We start from the raw sequence: 21,182 nt of genomic DNA, 5'->3' as shown, positions 1-21,182 counted from the left end.
AAATGATGCATACAACTGTTTAGACACTGCTTCCTTTACTGATCCTGCAGCAGAGGCAAATGGCTACAACACAGCTACAACATGAAACCAAAGTAGGACCTTCCTTACAAGAAAGATAAATTGTAACAAAAGATGCAGCTATAACTGGTATTTAATAGGGTTGCAAGGCTGCAGTACCTGATTTTGACTGTGAACACAAAGCAGGTGTACAAGCACTTCTAGTGGAGTCTAAGAATAGCTGAAAGCACTGCAGAAGCAAAGGTTCCAATTCTTCTGTGGCCAAAGAAATGAAATGGTTGGATAAATTGAATTGGAAATGATTCTGCTTCATGCACATATTCAGTGATCAAACATGAGCTGTTTTCCATAATAGAAGAACCCTTAGATTAAATCCAGAGTCTAGATCACAGAGTAATACACCAAATGAAGAACCACATCATAAATAAGCATCACTGCAGGTCTGGAACCGTATCTCAGTGAATCACTGCTCTTGCTTCAGCACAGATGTTCACAGCTATTCAAATAGAAGATCTTCATCCTTGTCTTCTGCAAGCAAATTGGCAGGTTCATGCTCTCCAGCAGCCCTTCGTAACTCTTGTTCTTTTTCATTCTTCTCTTTTATTATTTTTTTCTTTTCCTGGATCTTTTTTAACCTTAGAATAAATAATTCATATAATTGATCTTTCTGGTACATACGAACATTCACTACTGGCTTTTATGCAGAATATGCCCAACTTTAAAACAATTCTTAGAAAATGTTTTGAGTTTAAAATAATACCATATAGAAATTGAAATATTTCAAAACCAGCTCTCAATCTATTTCACCTGTGATGCATGAGTAATAAAACTATAATTCATAAAAGCCCATTATTGTCTTTTCTATTGCCATTGATACGTTACAACAAAAATGGTCTGAAGCTCCAGCAACTGAGTAGTGAGCTAAAACAGGAGAATAGCTGAATGTTTTATGAACATTTACTCTCCTGAAAAAAGCTCCCCCGCCCATTCAGCTGATTTTTTCAAATGATAAAATATACAACAGCAAAACACTTTCCAAGCTATAGAAGTTTTCCAATAGAATTTTATAGCTCTAAGGGTAAATAAAATCAATATAGTCTATTCTTAAAGGCAAACAACAATACTGCAATACTAAAGGTGTGTGGAAAAACAGTCAGTTAGGTAATCAAATTTGTTCCAGAGTAATTCCTTTGAGACTCTCTCCACTCATATCCACTCAATGTTCCATACAGGTAAGTCTCATTTTTTTGCTGAAATCAATCCATAATACCCCACTGACTGTAAACAAGAAGGGAGTGTCTCCGTGTTCAATAGATATCTCCAGACAGAATAGGATCCAAAGAATAACACTTTCCTCCTCAACGCGTTTGTCGACTATACTTTTATGTGTGTTTCAGGGCTGTCCACAGCAACCCAAACTTTATCAAGAGCCTTATACTCCTTCCTGCACACCACTACGCCATTCTTAAAGTTTGATTTACTTTTTAACAGTTAGGTGGACAAGAACATCACTAGGAAATACATGTCTTTTTGTTTTTCCTAGACTTGTAGCAAAAGCAATTAACAGGCAACTTCTATTACCTTTTATTGGTTTCCCATGCAAATGCTATACAGACCAAATGGTCTTCCAATTTATCACACTATTTTGCCATCTGATCCTAACTTTGTATCAGTTTACACTCTTAACCCACCAGGTATATGTATTTCAGCTCACTACCCCATCTCCTCGTCTGAAGAAGTGTGCATGCATACAAAAGCTTACATTCTGAATAAAACTTCGTTGGGTCTTAAAGGTGCTACTTGACTCCTACTCTGTTCATAACTAAGTTTGCCTTCAGTGGTGATGTCATCTAGCCAAATCTAATACGGTAAGTGCTGGCCTTAGTATTTATTGAATGGCAGGGTTACGCACAAGCTGGTGTCTCCCCACAACAACTCACAGGATTGGCCAGTAAAGTTTCAAACCATTGTTATTTTAATACCTTCAACAAACCAGAGCTCTTACTCAATATTGTTAACTACCATTCTGCACCACACATGCCAGACTTTGCCAATCAATAACCTTTTAAAAATTAGCTAACCACTTGGCAAAACAGTACTGACTAGGGGGCTAAATGAGTCAGGAATTATTTGCATATACCACCAAACACCCAATTTAGCTGTTTCAAGGCTTTGGAGTGGCTAGCCAGCTACTTCACTGAATCTTCCTACAGACAGTCTCACTGGTACAGGATCATGTAAAGAAGAAGCAGGGTGAACCAGGATGCAAATTGATACAGCCAACAATCTTTAATGATCTCCAAGACCATAATAACTGGTGTCAGCTACTGTTGGATAATGTTCATCTATAACCCTGTTCACACTAATACTTCTCTACATAAACCTGTATCTGTGGATGCTTAAGAGGGACCACTTGAAAAATGCAGCTAGCACACTCTTTAAAAGTAGTAGTACAGTTCAGCAGTACTTCCTAGAATCAAATTACTCTTTCATTATTACAGATTTCACTGTGTTCTTGAGGAAATTCCGATTGTTAACAAACCAGACTTAAAATGTTCATAAGACTGGATACAAATACAGGTTCAATCTTTTTGAATGAAAAGACTGCCAACTCACCTGTAGAATTCTTCCCGCTCCCTCTCATCCAGCTCAGTGATTATATAAGAAAGTGTACGTTCAATCCTGGGAATGATCACTATGAAAATAAATTAACAAACATGATTTATGTAGTCATGCAAAATGTTATCCTGGTGAGTAACACATAAAAAATGTACTGATGAAAACAACTTTTTGTTAGAATCCTAATAGCTTTGCATTCTGACTTCAAACATGTTCACATAGATATGGTTTTATCTCACTAGAATAAAAACTTTCTGCTGTTACTAATCAAGAACCCCATCCTAAGCCCTCACCAGAACAAGCTTAGCATAGCAACTAAGCCCTTCATCAGAGTATTCTGAAGGTGTATCAGCAACAAGCCTGGACAGCATTGTGCTGGCACCCACCAATGTACCTGCTAGACTGGTATAGAACTGGGTAATCTCAGGGACATGCCACGGATGGAGCAGGACTCAATCAGCTTCTTAAACCCTTCCAGCCCCAAGCATAAACCCCAGTGAAATATTATACTACTGAGACCTCTGGTGTAGTTAAAAGAGAAGTCTTAAAATATCTCTCAGTGGCACCAGCATAAGGATCTTAGAATGGGAGTTCCTGTTATTTCATAATGTAGTTAACTCTGTGACACTTCATAATTACACCATAGGGTCATATCACTGGCCAGTATGTGACACCACAAGCATGTCACAGCAAAATATGATAATCTAGGAGGACAACTGAGCTGCACCCAAGCAGACAGTTGTAACATGCATTTACCACTCCCAAGATGTGTGAATTCCAAATCATTTTTTGTTCCTGGTAATGGGCCACAATCTCACTGAAATCAAGAGGGTGTGCTGCCACAGAATATTGCTTGGCTCTGGGAGTCTTTAGTTTTCTATAACATCTATAGAAAGAAAGCACTGAACTTCAACTGTCAAAGTCCTTTTGTCTAGCTATCAAATCTCAGATGCCCTGCTCAAAGAGTAGGTTTCCCACTAATGATTACAATGAGAAATCTGAGAAGTGGACTATACAATAGCCTAAAGTACTTGTGGTAAGGATTACTTATTCCTAACACAAGCTCTTTTTAGATTCCTAATCTTCCCCCAAGATCTTGTTGTGAAGTGGGACCCCCAAATATGCCCTCTTCATCACTACAAGTGATGGTATTAAAATACACATTACAGACCACAAAGTAAATGGAGACTATTTCTACAGTAATCCTGTTGCTCTCCATATTGCCTGAGCCTACCTAACATTGCCAACTCATGTGGAACAGCATTTAAGCACCGTCCCCATTCACTTACCATGTTCAATAGCATTCACACGCCTGTTTGTTATCTTGATGGCTTCATCCAATGTAACAAATGAAGTCTACGAGATGCATCAGAAAAATGACAAATTATTCATGACAAGTTGGGTTTCAGGATCTCAATCCAAGACTTAAAGCCGTGTTGGCATAAATCTTTGGGGATTTCATTACCCAAAAGATACAGTCACATTGGCATGATTGGAGGATGGGCGTCGAATAATTCAGATGGTATTTCACAGGGAAGCTTCCTAAAACAGAGTATTAACTCGAAATTCAGTCTTCAAGCTTCCTGGCACAACCTTATCAGCACAAGACTTGTATGGGGTGGCACTGGACCAGGATAGAAATGGCCTCACCAGATTCCCACTATCTATTCCCAGTGCTGCCTTGCACAATTATGCTAGAATTGGGATGGAATACCTGATCTGAAGCAACAATGGCTCAGGAGGGGTGTAGGAAGGTTTTGTAACATGTCTATTTATGTGAATGCAAAACTGAGCTCAGTGCTGCGCTAGCTGATAGGCACACCCTACAGATGAATGTAATTAGGTTGCAGCAGCAGCCTGCTAAAACAAAGTGGGATGCTTTACTTGTAAGACAATGCCTGCTTTGGAAGTCAAATCTAAGGCTGCAGCAGAGCCAGTCTATTTTTCCCATAACATAACCATGCCAGCATATAGTTGCCACAGCCCCTCAGATAGCCTGTAGCATGCCACACAGTGAGTTGTCTGAAAAACAGCATACATGCCCTTGTGGTACATTTTAGCTGCAGCTTTTACTTTGTTTATATCCTGCCTTTCTTCCACCCTGGAAGTCAAGGTGCCACACATGGCATTCCCACGGACATCACATCTAGGCACCAACCAGACCCAGAACTGCAAGGTCATTACATCATGTGCTTGCTAATCATTCTGTAAAACGAACTGCAAGTAAAAGGGTCAGAAAAGGGAACAGATACTGTAGAACCTCATTAAAATTATACTGTGGTGCAGTTCCTAAGTTCTTTGGTTGATGCCCTAAAATGCATTGCTACCAAAAATCCTTCTGATGGTCTTGTGTTGCCACCTACCTGCAGCGAGGCCAGTTCTACAAGGAGCTCTACAGCTTTGGCGTAGTTTCTTTTCAGTTTTGCCAGTTGTTCCCCACCTCTGGCTAAACCAGTCAGCTCATAACCTGAAGCAATTCAGTAAAAATAGTAGCATTAAAAATACTACCAGATTTAGATCACCAGAAGGCATCACATAGAGGTGGCTGGTTCTAAGCATTAAAGAAATGCCAAGCCACTCATTTCAGCTTTCTCTTCTAAAACACGGGGGACTGCAAAGATTTACAGGGGCATCTCATTTTATCTTCCCTCAATACATCCTTTTTCTTTACTGAAAGCCCCTATAGCGTCACCGCTTTTCATGCTTTGTACTCTCCACCCACCAGCTAACCTACCTTTATCACACACACACACACCCCTTCAGTTTTTTTCTTTCCCTCCCCCCCGGCAGCCTCTCCTCAGGAAAACTGTGGCCCAGTTACAGGAAGAAACCTGCAATTACTTGAAGGGGGCACCTCACTTTGTCCCACACTATCTCCTCTTTTCCTTACCATGGCAATTTCTGTATCCTAATTTTTCCCTACTTCCTTCTCTCCTTCACACCTATCCATGCAATGTACTTTTATCTGCCACCCATCTTATTTACTGTGGTGGAATTATAGGCGAAACAGGACAGTTCCATACAGCAGCCTGAATTTGCCTAGGCCTCTACATTTGGTTTTCTCCCATAAGGCATTGCAGGATACTCTTCTAACTGACACTGAACTATGCGGTAAAAAGAACGATTTACATTTCTGAGTATCAGTGTCAAGTCAAAACATCTAGATTCTCTTATCTGCGGCACCAAGCCCTTGTCTTGACAGGAAGGTTGTTTTAACTTACTGATGCAGAATTTTCTGATCAGAAAAGAAAAGGGTCTGGTTTCATCAGGACCCCTTGATTTCTCGATTGACAGCAAAGCTGCATTCTAAAGGTATTTAACACCAGTGTTTCAAATTCTAAGGACACCCTGTGCCAACACTGTGATTAGGTCTTGCCAGAAGTGGCCAGAATGGATTCCTAAATAAATAAGTGCACTATAAGTATTGGTTTGTCTTTTCTGACTATTGAAATTGGTTCTTGCAATACTGCTTGAAAATGTGCAGTATGGTTTTTTTCCAATAAATCATGAATACTCTGGAACAGGTTTCTCTCTTTCTCAAATTATAGGGGTCCTACCAGTTTCAAAATTAAAAATCTTTGTCGAGCCCAGTGGGATGGGAGTCCTAGGAAAGGTTCTTATACCCAAATTCCTTAACATTTATTTACTTGGTTTATGTCCCACAATGAGGACTCAAGACAACTTACATCATTCTCTTCCTTATTTTATCCTCACGACAATCGAGTGAGACAGGTTGGGTTGAGAGTGTGTAACTGGCCCAAGGTCATCCAGTGAGTTTCCAGGGCAGAATGGGGATTTGAAGTCCCAGTCTGAAACTCTAATAATTCTACTACATTCTTTTTGTGGGGTGGCTGCTGCTGAACAGTAGCAAGCAGCCAGGCCTGAGTGAGTCACACAGTCTAGGTGACATCAAGTTGCCCAGTGGGTGTTCCCAACTCTGGGTCCAATGAGTCCTCTCTCAAAGACCAAAACAGTCCCACAACGGACCCCACCCTCTCCCCTTGCCTTTTTCTCACAGAAACCAAGCATAGAATGCTAGCCAAATTGTTATGGTTACGTAGCAACAGATTTTCTGCAAAACGGAAGCAAAAGATCTTCTTCGTGGTCTCTGTGCTTCACACCGATGGGATATAGTGCACCTGCGCCAGTTCCGATCGGTACTTCAAAGCTAATTCTAGAAGGATTTTCGCGTCCTCTCCAGTGGTCATGCAATACTCACAGGAATCCCTTTCCCCTCTGACCATAATTCTCTCCCACTGCTGCCCTAGGGCCTGGCATGGCTCCCAGCCTCTGCCACCAGATTCGCCAACAGTTCCTCTCTTCCTCCACAGCTGCTGGCAAGCCCAGTCCAGCTCCCAGCCTCTACCACCAGGCCCACTCAGGGTTCCTCTCTTCCCACCGGTGGTTGTTGTTGTCCTCCTCCTTGCTGCCTGATATAGAAGGAGGAGGTAGGGTGCATTCTCTGAGTTGTGCAGACAATGCTGCTTTACTTGAAGGGGATTAACCCCTCAGTGCATTTTTAAATTGCATTTGAATTTTTCTGCAAACCTGGGGGGGTCCCCCCAAGTTTGCAAAACTATGATTTCTTGCTTTGTGGCCCTGATCCACAAATTCAGGTGTCTGCAGAAGTGGGCCACACTTCACTATTAGGCAATAAGATTATAAAGTGATATGATATGGAAAATACAAGTAGTGTCAAAGAGTGCTAGCCACTGAAGTAAACAGAAGAGTTTTTTATTCATTTCAAAAACTCTGGATTGCATCTAAAAGTATCAGGTGCTCAAGGCTGGTGCCTAAATCTCAAACATGTCCTGCCTGCTTTCACCTGTTACTCTTTCCTCCAGCAGCTAAAAGCAACCCACTGGGTCAGAACTGATGAACAGGGAAGTAATAAAAAGCCCAAACAGTTTATTGTCATTTTTCCTGGAGGCTACAATGGAAAAAATATAGCTTCCAAGACTCCCAATTCAATATTGCTTTACAAACAACACAGAGATTTCTTGAGGATTGGCGGGGGGGAAGGGCATAACTTCTTACTTACTATCTCCTCCTTCTTGATAATGCTCAAAAACTGGCAGGGTCACACCTGTAAAAGACAGACAACACTTTATATAAAAATCTTTTATAGCATCAACCCAGTTTTCTCTCATGACTCCTGAAACTGGATCCTTTAGGAGTTTAAACATTTGTTCTTTTGACTCAGAGCCAACAGCTATTTGAAGGCATAAACCTGTGATGGGTTGCACACATAGCTACATGGAGGAATGCTACAGCAAAGGATGCAGTTTTGGACCACCCTGATCACTGACAGGCCCTAGCTGGAAATACTGTGAGCTCGGGCACTTTTCAATATTCTGTTTCAAAACCCAAAATTCTACAACAGTACTGATGAAAGTTTGCTTCACATATATGCACCACACAATCTGTATCTAGTACAATTTTGGGAGTATTAGGTACATGACGAGACACCATTGTTCTAATCTGTGTTCTGTTCTGTTAGGAAAGTCTGGGAATCATGCCAGACTATACTGTTCCATTCATAAGAACATGTTCTACAACATTGCAGAAGCAGACCTGAATGACCTCTGATTAGGAGAAAAACAATGATCATATACTTATATTGCCATCTTAACCAAAGTTACAACTTTCTAAGGCCATTCATTTCAACTCTAACTGGGATGGCATTCTATTAGTCTCAACAGTTTTTAGACCCTAGCCAGTTCTTCATTGTATTCAAAAAGCACATCTGTAAGGAGATTATCCTGTGCAAGAGTAGATGCATCCTTTTTCAAGAACACACTGTGTACATCCTGATGGTCTTAGGAAAGAAATAAGTCTACAGTTTGATCACCTGCTACATTGTCTTTCTTGGCTCTGATCTTGACTTGAGCTTTGTTCACATTCTGAATCACTGTAGTACTGCAGAAACAAAAGATTTTCATTTTGCAATTATCATATGACATCACTTCTGTGACAATCAAGTAATAGTCAAACATTTACTCAACCATCAGCTTTAGTGCTAACAAATCAGTATATACAATTTCAAACACTTAAAACCAAGCTCAGATATTAATTTAGAGGCACAACCAACATTTGCTGGGTGGAAAGGCTAGGGTGTTTTTCAAACGTGTCATGTAAAACTAGCTTTCAAAAATAACTAGTATCTTACAGGTAACTATGCAAACAAGCTGGTTACTTTAAGAAACTTGCATAATTCTCAAATGCATGGGAACTTCCAATCCCAACACATGAGGGCTGTAGAGATTAATTAAAATAAACCAACTAAGTTGTTACATCTTCTAAGCACAACCTTTCTCAGTATAGTACGTAATATAGTCAGCCTTTACAACAGCCCATAGCCTATTCAGCAGCAGAATAAAACTGATAAAACGCTAACATAAGATTAACTACCTACATAAAATCTCTCCATGCATCTTTTGTCCTAATATATCTAACAGTTAAAAGTTTAGAATCTGAGTAAATTATGCAGTGGACATTATCTCAGCCTGTATTTTCATTACAGAACACAGAAACATTGCTCCAGACACAGTAATTCTTTGGTCAACCCTTGCCAAAAGGTTGAGTCTTCTGCTCACAGAACGATTTCTTATCAGCCACCACAGGTTTCAATAAATCAAAGCAAGCCTATACATAAAATCAACAGTGGGAAAACACATCAATACCTCAAACAGATTAACAAAGCAAAGAGAAAATCTATAATTCAATGAAATGTTTTTGTATCTTCCTATCTGCATTGCAGTTGTTAGTACTATACTACAAAACATAAAAGCAGGAAGAACTGCTTTTTCGGATGTGGGACTAAGCCGACATCTCAAGCGCTGTACAGTATTTAAAGATGTTGTGCTACCCTTTTAATGTGTAAATGTAATAGAAATTCCTTGAGAACTTGCTTCTTCTGTAAGAAAATAGTTTTGAAAGTTTAACCCCACCCCAGCCTTCTCTCTATTTATTTTTGCAAACCCTGTTCAAATGCTTTTTCTTCTTACAGAATTATCCTCTTCCAATTTCTTCTCCATAAACAGAATAGATTTGAAAAATCAATAGTTCACTAGTTATTCTACCTTCCTTGCAGAACAGATACTCCCAAAACTACATTTATAAGCCTTACCTGAAATCTCCAGCTGTGAATTTTGCCTCAGCCAATGAGAAAGCTGCTTCTCTCATCACCTCACCCATCAACATCTTTGTCTGCAATTGCAACAAGATACCAACATGGAGGCTACAACCAATAATGAAGAAAAGTAAACCAAAACTTACTGTATCAAGACAGGCACAAATTGCCTTATTTGATAAAGCTAAAATGTTCCTACTAATGGAAACACATTAAAAGACTATTCACTTACCTCAATAATTTTCTTTAGTATCTGCCGGAATCGCAAAGTAAGAGCATCAGACTTTTTCTTCAAGAGGTTTCTGCCTGTCTGGGCTCCTTTCAAACGGGCCTTCATGATGGTCTGAGCCCTGCCAAATTCAGAAAAGGACAATTGATCCTATCACTTCATGCTATCAATAAAAGACAAAAATGTTTCTGAAATGGGGAAATATACATTCCCGAAAGAAGTGAAACTCATCAGTTTTCTTTGGCTCAAAGAACCTGAATATATAGTTAAGAAACATGATAAAGATTTATGGTGGTAAAACACGTTTACCATTTGATGGCTGCTTGCAAACGGTTATACAATGAAACAGATTTGATATCCTCACTCTCTCTATCTTCCAATCATTGCAGGGAAGACACAACAGTTGCCTTACCATATGGTCAGACTCTACATACAATCCATTCCACAAATATAACTGTACATTTGACTTAGGCTGCAATCCTAAAAACACTTTATTGGGAGTAAGCCTCATGGAATAATGTGGGACTTACTTCCTAGTAGATCTGCTTAGGATTGCTCCCTTAGGCAACTTTTGCCAATTGGACATTTGTAAGCACAGATCCTGGTAGAACTATGTTCAAGTCCAGTGGCACCTTTAAGACCAACAAAGTTTTATTCAAAGTATAAGCTTTCGTGCGCCAGCAACTTCTTTAGATAGAAACAATGGAATAGAATCTCCGCAAGTCCTACTTACAGAAAAAGAGGGTGGGGCAGGGGCATAGCCAGGATTTCTTAGGTCGGAGGGCTTTTTAAAAATTTAGGGAGCACTCAAATTTTTCAAAAGCCCCCAATCTAGAATGGCAGGGCCAGCAGGAACCCTGTATTAAATGGCAGGATTCTGCTCTTACATATTTTTTTCCCCCCAAAAAACAGAAAATTCTGAACATGCCCTCCTTGTCTGCAATCCATGGACTTTAAGACCATGTGCATGTTCCACCTGCCTGGTACTTCATCCAGCTGACCCTATGCTGCTACCACTCTTCACTGGACTCCCAATGCCTGCACCCCTTTTCCCTGGCTGGTCAGCCATGACTATGGCTCCTCCAGGCCAAGGAAAGGGCCAGCCCTGCCACTGCTGCTTGTCCACCCAGCTTGGCAGCAGCAGAAGCCGTGGCAAGAGTTGGGGTGGTGGTGGCACACTCTTCCTAGCCTAGTGTGTGTGCTCAAATGGCTGCAAAGAAGGGGACAGAAGAGCATGAGGGCAAGGAGAGAAGCGGGTGAGGTTATGTGCCCCCTCCCACCACAAGGCAGTAGTGAGAAACAGTTGCTTGCAAAAGGGAAAGCTGAGCTGAGCCACCACCTGCCCTGCCTGCCTGGGGGGGGTTCCTTTCTATCAATTGTGCTGCAGCCACTTCCTCTTTTGGCAGGCAGGCAGATAGCAGCCCACTTCCTCTCCCAATCTCCGCTGGCATGGAGCACCTGCCCGGCTGTGCAGGCCACTGAGTGCCTGGAACCCACAACCACAGGCGAGTGCAAGTCAGCTCAGGATGGGAGTAGGAGAGAGCAGCTGGCAATACAAGGAACAGCAGCAGTTGTCACAGAGTGAGCAAAAGCACAGGGGGAGGGGGAGAGGGCAGCTGCTGGCTGACAGTGCAAGGCACGGCAGCATGAGGCACAGTAGCAAATTTTTTTAAAGTGAAGCAAAAGTTGCAACCGCCATTTTGGGAGAAATAAAAGCTTTAAACATTAATATCTGAACCTGGGAGGCTCAGAGGACAGCGAAATCAAGTGCATTGGAAAGGGCAAGCTTCACTTTATCAAACCTGATGGTTCAAATTTAATTTGGTGAGATCAAAATTTTTGATTTTTTTACATGTCAGACCCGAAACAAACTCATGCTAGGTCTGCTTCAATAGAGAAAATGCAAGCCCAATTAGATGCAATGGAAGCTAGGATAATGAAGGAGGTGAAACAAATGATAACTGCGCAGTAGCACATTTTTGATGGGGAAGTCGGGAGCCAGAGATGGCTTGGAAGTTGGGGGGCCTTGCACATGAGTTGGGGGCAGCGTCCCAGGAGCCCCCACCCCCATGGCTACAGGCCTGGGGTGGAAGCAGCTGTTAGGAAGAGCCAAGATGCATAAGTTGAACTGAAATAAGATAAGGTGGTCAGTAAGATTGATGAATGACAGCAAATTAAAGCCACAAAAGTTCTCTACACAGAACAGGTCAAACCCTAAGCCAAAGTATAAATGGACACAAATTTGACATCAAGAATCACAAAACTGAAGGAGCCTATGGGAGACCATTTCAACCTTCCAGGGAATTCAATGGGAGACCTCAAAGTAGCTGTTTTATTGCAAAGGAATTTCAGAAACAGACTGAAACAGCAGATTGCTGAATTACAAGTTATTAAAACACTCAGGATGATGGAGATATCAGTTTCCTATCTCACTACACATACTATACACTCAGTACTTATTTGTACCCAGAAATTAAACTTTATTTGTCTGAAAGGGGCCACTGGACTCAAACTTGGTTCTCACATCTGTTGTTAACTCCTTTATTACCTGTATGCCTCTTGGGGGGTGGGGGGCTGGGCTCCCTCTGGGTGTCCTGCCCCCCCCGGGAAAGTGTATGCGCAATACATCGCCTCTCCTCTCCCGGTGTAGTGAACGCTGCGTGGTCACTGTCTGGCTACGCCTGGCAGATGGTCACTGCAATGGTCTCTCCTACATTACTGCATCCGTGGCAACACCTTCTCGCTGGTCCCCCCCGTTTTTCACAGAGTTTGCCACGTCATGGTGCGACCGAATGTCCGGCGGTATAACCGGATGGGCAGCCGGGGCTCACCAACCTCGCCAGCCAAGAGAAGGAAAATTCTAACATCAAGCCCGGGCAGACAGAGCTCGTTAATGTAACATCTACCACCTATATGCTGCCGGCGTCCTGGCGTACTGGGCCATGGCAGATGACCCCAAGGTGAAAGGGTGGAGCCAGTACTGCGCACACTGCGCTTCACCTAAAAATTCCTCTGCGCAGGCCTGAAAGGTATCCACATCCACAACCCACAACATATCAAGTCCTGCAGCGATGGGCAAGGGGTGAAACGGCAGGTGGAAGATGCCACTGGAAGCCGCAGTCCCGATCCTGCATGTAGGCGGTTCAGGGTATTGGTTGCCTGATGCTGACCCGGAGATGAAATCATTTTTCGGCAGCACCCTGAACGACCAAGCAGCCTTATTTAGGGACAGCATTGCTTGCTCCGTACGGAGAGGGGCCTAGAAAAGGTGGCCTAAACAAAGCTCGTCTCCTCCCCCCCAGTTGGCTAGCCCCGGTCAACGGGCATCCTTACTTGGGGTCGAAAAATAACAAAGAAAAGGCATGCACCTGCCTCACAAAGTGTGCAAAGACTAAAGCTTGCGTGTTGGAACATCAGAACCATGCTTGACACAGTAGATAGTGGTCGCCCTGAACGACGCTCTGCTCTAGTTGCCCACGAACTTCTCAGGTTGAAAATCGACATAGCAGCTCTAAGTGAGGTCCGTTTCCCTGAGGAAGGTAGTCTTCGAGAACACGGTGCTGGCTATACCCTCTACTGGTCAGGTAAGTCAAAGGCTGAGAGCTGCCTTTCTGGCGTTGGCTTCATGGTCAGGAACTCCATTGCCTCTAAACTTGAAAACCTGCCAACAGGTCACTCAGATCGCATCAAGTTCATGCGCCTCCCACTTCAAAACAAGCAGCATGCAACACTCTTCAGTGTGTATGCCCCAACCCTTCAAGCAGATCCTGCAGAAAAGAACAAATTCTATGCTGATCTACACAACCTTGTACGGAAGACCCCTACAGAGGACAAGGTGATCATCCTTGGCGACTTCAATGCCAGAGTAGGTAAAAACTCGGAAGCCTGGAAAGGAGTACTTGGCAAACATGGCATTGGCAACTGCAATGATAACGGGCGCCTCCTGCTAGAATTCTGCACGGAGCATCAGCTCACCATCACCAACACTATCTTCCAGCAGAAGAACAGTCTGAAGACAACCTGGATGCACCCACGGTCCAAGCATTGGCACCTTATTGACTACATTCTGGTGCGCCAGAGAGACCTTCAAGATGTGTTACACACCCGAGTAATGCCCAGTGCAGAATGTCATACGGATCATCGTCTTGTACGCGGCAATCTCCGTCTTCACTTTAAATCTACACCCAGGAGAGGCGGTATCCCCCGGAGGAAGTTTCAGGTTGGCAGCCTTCAGTCAGCCGAAGTTAAAGCTGCCTTCCAGGCAAAACTCCAGACAAGAATTGAGGACCCCAGACCCAGTTGCCCCACAGACCCTTCTCCAGAAGCACTCTAGGAACACCTAAAAACTACCATCCTGTTGACCTCAGGTCCTCGGGTTCTCCACAAGGAAGAACAAGGACTGGTTTGACGAGAACAATCAAGAGATCCAAGAACTACTGGCGAAAAAGAGATCTGCCTACCAAGCACATCTTGCTCAGCCCTCCTGTCCTGGGAAAAAAGCAATCTTTCGCGCTGTCCTGGGAAAAAAGCAATCTTTTGCGCTGCATGTAGCAACCTCCAGCGCAAACTTTGAGACATTCAGAACGAGTCGTAGACCAAGCTTGCAGAGAGAACCCAGCTGTGTGCAGACACTGGTGATTTAAGAGGGTTCTACGAAGCTCTGAAGGCAGTATATGGTCCATCATATCAGGCTCAGAGTCCCTTGCGTAGTGCAGGCGGCCAAGTGCTCCTCACAGACAAGGCATCCATACTGAACCAGTGGTCGGAGTATTTTCAGGTTCTCTTCAGTGCCAATCGTGTAGTTCAAGATTCAGCAATCCACCTCACCCCACTTCAACCAGTGAAAACAGAGTTGGATGAGATCCCCACCCTAGAAGAGACTGTTAAAGCCATCAAGCAACTGAAAAGTGGCAAGGCAGCGGGAGTTGACGGAATCCCACCAGAGATCTGGAAGCATGGGGGCATAGTACTACATAGCACACTTCACAAAGTACTTGTCACCTGCTGGGAACAAGGCAAACTACCACGGGACTTTCACGATGCAATCATCATTACTCTACACAAGAACAAAGGGGAAAAGTCAGACTGCTCCAACTACCTGGGGATAACCCTGCTCTCCATCGCAGGCAAAATACTTGCTAGAATACTCCTGAACAGACTGGTGCCCACCATTGCAGAAGAACTCCTCCCAGAGAGCCAATGTGGCTTCAGAGCTAATAGGAGCACCACCGACATGGTATTTGTTCTCAGGCAGCTCCAAGAGAAATGCAGGGAACAGAACAAGGGTCTATATGTGACTTCTGTCGACCTTACCAAAGCTTTTGATACCGTTAGCAGGAAAGGCCTGTGGCAAATCTTGGAACGTTTAGGATGTCCCCCAAGGTTCCTCAGCATGATCATCCAGCTGCATGAAGACCAGCGAGGCCAAGTCAGACACTGCAACGATCTCTCGGAGCCCTTCCCAATAGGCACAGGTGTAAAGCAAGGCTGTGTTCTCGCGCCGGCTCTCTTTACGATCTTCTTTAGCATGATGCTTCAAAGAGCCACAGTAGATTTAGATGATGACGATGGTGTCTATATCCGCTATCGCACCGATGGCAGCCTGTTCAACCTGAGGCGACTAAAGGCCCACTCCAAGACAATGGAAAAACTCATCCGAGAGCTACTGTTTGCTGATGATGCTGCACTTGTCTCCCACTCGGTATCAGCTCTGCAGCATATGACATCCTGCTTTGCAGAGGCCGCCAAGCTATTCGGCCTAGAAGTTAGTCTGAAGAAGACGGAAGTTCTCCACCAGCCTGCACCCCAGGAAGATTATCACCCTCCTTGCATCACTGTGGGTGAATCAGTTTTGAAGACAGTCCAGCAGTTCAGCTACCTGGGGTGCATCATCTCCTCAGATGCCAAGATCGACAAGGAGATTGACAATAGGCTGGCAAAGGCAAACCGTGCATTTGGCCGACTGCATAAAAGAGTATGGAGCAATAAGCATCTGAAAAAAGGCACAAAGATCAATGTTTATAAAGCGGTTGTGATGACAACCCTCATCTACAGCTCCGAATCGTGGCTTTTATACCATCATCACCTGCGACTCCTTGAGCGCTTTCATCAGCGCTGCCTTCGCACCATCCTCAACATCCACTGGAGTGACTTTGTGACCAACACTGAAGTCCTCAAACGGGCAGAGGTTACAAGCATCGAGGCACTGCTGTTGAAGACGCAGCTGCGCTGGGCAGGGCATATCTCCAGGATGGAAAACCACCGCCTTCCCAAGATTGCCCTGTATGGTGAACTTTCCACCGGCCATCGAAATAGAGGGGCACCAAAGAAGAGGTACAAGGACTCCTTGAAGAAATCCCTTGGTACCTGTTGCATCAACCATCACCAGTGGTCTGACCTAGCCTCAGATCACAAAGCATGGAGGCACACCATCCACCAGGCTGTCTCTTCCTTTGAGAATGCATGCATAGCTGGTCTTGAGGACAAAAGGAGATTGAGGAAGAATCGCACTGCTACAGCACCAACCCCAAATCAGACTTTTCCCTGCAGCCACTGTGGCCGGACCTGCCTGTCCCACATTGGTCTTGTCAGCCACCAGCGAGCCTGCAGCAGACGTGGCCTACTGCACCTTTCTTAAATCTTCGTTCACGAAGTCAAGTCAAGAAGGAGAAGACCTGTATGCCGGGTTTGCTGCTATTTACATATCCGACCATATTCAAATCTTAGCAGTATTTATTGCTCAGATACTTATGCATCTTGACTCCAATTAGCTCTTCCCAACAACTAACCCCCCCATACACACCTGCATGTAATATTTGAGGAAATCTGTTTTAATGTAGGTGAAGAAGTGTGCACATGAACATATGAAGCTGCCTTATACTGAATCAGACCCTTGGTCCATCAAAGTCAGTATTGACTTCTTAGACTGGCAGCGGCTCTCCAGGGTCTCAAGCTGAGGTTTTTCACACCCATTTGCCTGGACCCTTTTTTGGAGATGCCGGGGATTGAACCTGGGACCTTCTGCTTCCCAAGCAGATGCTCTACCACTGAGCCACCGTCCCTCTCCTTCTCTTCTCTGTTCTCTCATTTACCTGGGGTTGAGCTTGGTTTGTCTTGAAGGTGCTGCTGAACTGCAGCTTTGTTCTTGCATCTCCTTGTTAGCTCTTGTATTTACATGCTCATTTGCTGCCATTCATTGAGTTTACCAGCCACCTGATCCTACTTCAGCCCACATCTTGGGCCCTCCTAAGGGCAGCCCCCCCACTCTCTCTTTTCCTATAAGTAGGACTTTAGGAGATTCTATTCCATTGTTTGTATCTGAAGAAGTGTGCTTGCACATGAGAGCTTTTACTTTGAATAAAACTTTGTTGGTCTAAAAGGAGCCACTGGACTCAAACTTTGTTCTACTGCTTCAGACCAACATGGCTACCCACCTGAACAGATCCTGATGACAACCCTGATCTTCAAAGAAAACCTTAACATTATTAATTTAGGGCATCATTTAGACATGCTGGGCAAACTGTAAAAATTCAGATAGCTTTTGCTTTCCTGTACTAACTGGCTTGTACCACTGTTTACATATCGAAACCTAATTCATTTACTAGCTGGAACAAGATTCTGCAGAGCTGTGTGTCTGCAATAAACATGGTTGTGTTTACTATCAAGAATGTCAGACCAGATTCAGCAAACACAAACTATAGATGTTCCTTCACAAGTCACTTGAGATCAAGGCAAGGAATGAAGCAAACATAACTTCTTACATTTTTTTAATTATTCTTCATCCATACATTGGTTTTATGAACTACCAATTTTCATTGCAATTATATTTAAAAGGAATACTAAATTCCTTGTACAAGATTACCTGAGGGAGGGAGAGAGGAAAAGGTGAAACATTTCGAGGAAGCTCGCATTTTCTATTCATGATGAAACACCCTTGTCTATTTTTACAGTTTATTGGATAAATAGAATATAAAAAACCACTGGAAGGTCAAAGTCCCAGTCACAAAATGATAATTCTGCTATGTAGGCATTAATCAGAGGAACTAGGTTTGGCTTAGAAACATTAGAAGGTCACCTTCATGTTTAACATCTCTAGGACTCTTTAAGCTTTTCACAGGTCACATACACCATATTATCAGTGGATGGGTAATCATTCAGCAAGGTTGACTTTGTGTATGCATAAGTATTCCATAAGAACTAACAATGGCAACCTGACAAATTAGAGTAAGCAAACATCCTGCTAAATGTATTTGCCATTCTCAAGTATGACCTTCCACAGAACCAAGGAAAGACACCTAGGACACAGAAGGATTTGGTGTGGTTGTTAACAGATCAGTCTTGTATATCTAGGCATGTCTAAGCTCTCTGAAGCAGTGAACTATGGCACATCGCAGTTTCTCTTTTCATTTTTAAATTATATTATTATTTGCTGTTACCTTCAATTTGGAATTCATTTAAAAAATCAAACACAGCAACTTATTATTTTCAGTTTTTATTTGAGAATTAACACTACAATCCCAAGTTTTCACACAGGGAGGAACATTTCAGCAACCTTTTCTCTCTAGTACAAATGGGTTAAATAATAACTTCTAAGAAGTTCATGTTCTGAAAGGATGATAATCCTGTTCTGTAACTGTCAAAGACATGTGACTACATGACAAAGCATTTGCTGTCTAGGCCTGGAAATTACTTGTTTTACACTTCCTCATTTTCTTAACCCTAAAGGTCCTTCCTTCCCAAATGCAGTTACCTGCCTTGTACATTAGTAAAGGAGTCAGTGATGGTAAAAAAATGCTCTGCTCCACTAGTAACAGTTGCATGTTCAGTTCTGAGTCCCATCAAAAGATCAGCAACACAGCCACAAGTTGACTTCCCAACAACACAATCATATAGGTCCTTCCCCCTGATGCTATATAGGAATCACACATTTTATTTAACACAGCAACACCAGACAGTAACAAGCACTTACAGGGGTGTCAAACATCAGGTCCCCAGAGGACTCCCATCAGGCCCTCAAGCAACTGGTTGTCATCTGCTTCTTTCTCCCTCTCTCTTGCTTTCTTCTGCATAACAGCTTGCTTTGCAAGACTTGCTCAATCACACAGGAGCTACAGAGCAAAATCGCTATTTCTCCATTTGCTGAGCCTCCACCCTTGGGGAAGAAGGGGAGGGTGAGGAAGGGGAGAAGGCAGAGCTTGTTTTTCCAGGCTATCTCAACTGCACAACAGAGCTACTGAGCCAAGTTTCTCTTCCTTCTATTGGCTGAGGCTCCTCCCCCTCCCGGGGAAGGAAATAAAGAGCCAGCGCTTCCTTTGCCCAGTTCCTTGGATTCCATGGGAGAAATACAAAGAAAGCACCTTTTAGACCAAGGAGTGCTAACGTTTTAAGCATGTTTTAAAGTTTTTTTTAAAAAAATTAATTGTATTTGTCTGTGTCCTTTATAAAGTTTATATTTCTGCTCCCTAAATCTCAAATAGGTATATACATGGCCTGGCCCAACATGGCCCGGCCCAACAAGGCCTCATTTACATCAGATCCAGACCTCGGAACAAATGAGTTGGATATGTAAGAATCTGCCTCCCAAGATAACAAAAGGAATTTTATCATCATTTTATTCAATCTCTCACAAACAATAAACCAATCTTGTTGTTCTGTAATAATTGCATACACCAACTACTATTACCCTTCGTAACTCATGCAATCACTGAAGTTCACAATAAGCCTCCATGTCTTATTCACTCGGCAGGTCATCGCTACTTCAGTTTACAAGATGGCATGTGCAACCGAAGCAGAACAACATGCCCAAAGCCAGGCAGCAAGTCCTTGGCTGTGCTAGTTTTTGAATCTGTGGAGTGTCCGATCCTCTGCCTCACTCTGCAGTCTACCTCATGATGGACTGTTACTGAATTTTATGTGCATTTACAACACAATATTTTTAAATGTTTAGAAAGTCGTGATTCACAGACGTACTCTTTCTAAAAAGAGAGCTCTAGAGAACATACTCTCCGGTATTTAACCACCGAGTAAATTACCCAGAACAACTACCGTCCTTTAGTCCAAAGCAGCAGGTAAGGTCACCTTAAAGACCAACTAGTCCACTGAAGTCGCTTAACACCAGTCAAGCCTCCTGTGTTGCTCATCACTGCATTGCCAAAGACAGCAAAAGCTGCCTCCATAGTGAATACGACCTGGGGGCAAAAGGATATCGAGGGATAAGGAGCCCACAACAAGCGAAACCTGCTGGTGTCCTCGACGCCTAAAGGACCAGCGCTCAACAGTCAGGGCGGTCTGGAACAACCCCAGGCAGCCCCTGAGAAGGACTCGGAGAGAAGGAAACGGCCACTCACATCCGCGAAGGGAAAATCTCGATCCTGTCCTTGCCCGACATCCTGCTGGCAGCGGCGGCACAAACGCACCCAAGAAACACCGCCGCTTCTCTCCCGGCAGCTGGCAGTCCGGCCTCGGTCACGTGATTGGCACCGGTTGTCAAGGGCCGCCTCCAATTCCCCAGAGAGAAGGCGGAGTCTTTGCCGGATGTTAACCTTCCCGGGCCTTCCTTCGCGGAGGGGGAGTGCGCAGCTCAGCCTCCTACAGCTGTGCTAAGCACCATAGACAAGAAGAGAAAGAGAAGCGCCTTCCGGCAGAAGACACTGGCAACGAATATAACGCTTGACTGAAATGACAGTGAAGTGAGGTCACTTTCACAAAACCCTCTGCCTTAATTAATTTGTTGATCTTCGGGCAGTAGCTATTGTGGCCACAAACCTCATTCTGAAATGTATCTTTATCAAGAACTAGATCAGGCTGCGTTCTATGCTCATTACTCCGGAAGACAGCTGTGTTAGTCTGTTGTAGTAAGACAGGCAGGAGTTTTAGTAAGACACCTGGAATTTGGTTATTTCACACCGCTCAAAATGTTGGCTCGGCCAGCAAAGCACTTCAGATACAACAGTTTGTATTCTTTTATTTTAATGTCTCTGTGCGTAGATTCAGGTGGGCACAGCCGTGCTGGTCTGAAGCAAGTTCATAGCAACTGTTCCCATATAAAGGACTGAAGCTGGCAGATCCCTAACTTGGTAACCAAAAAAAGGGTGGGGAAACCTAGTTAACAATGACACGGTTGTTGAGATCCACGCAGCTTCTTCCACACCGACAGGCACCAAAGCAGAAAGCGCAGGCTGAAGC

At 43.5% G+C, this 21,182-nt stretch overlaps 1 protein-coding gene across 1 annotated transcript; it reads right to left on the bottom strand.

Moving 5' to 3' along the window:
* Positions 1-18: 18 nt before the first annotated feature.
* Positions 19-21,079, bottom strand: LOC132590611 (V-type proton ATPase subunit D). Its single transcript, XM_060263582.1, has 9 exons — positions 20,345-21,079; positions 10,002-10,119; positions 9,767-9,846; positions 8,489-8,556; positions 7,679-7,723; positions 5,001-5,104; positions 3,927-3,993; positions 2,635-2,713; positions 19-653 (listed from the first exon to the last, which is right to left on the bottom strand). The coding sequence occupies exons 1-9, from the start codon at positions 20,383-20,385 to the stop codon at positions 515-517; spliced, it is 741 nt and encodes a 246-aa protein (XP_060119565.1). The 5' UTR covers positions 20,386-21,079; the 3' UTR covers positions 19-514.
* Between the last annotated feature and the right edge of the window lie 103 nt (positions 21,080-21,182).

Source organism: Heteronotia binoei, unplaced genomic scaffold, assembly GCF_032191835.1.
Source record: "Heteronotia binoei isolate CCM8104 ecotype False Entrance Well unplaced genomic scaffold, APGP_CSIRO_Hbin_v1 ptg000334l, whole genome shotgun sequence".
Lineage (NCBI taxonomy): Eukaryota > Metazoa > Chordata > Lepidosauria > Squamata > Gekkonidae > Heteronotia > Heteronotia binoei.
Note: the sequence above shows the minus strand (reverse complement) of the source record. Positions and strands in the feature narration are given on the sequence as shown.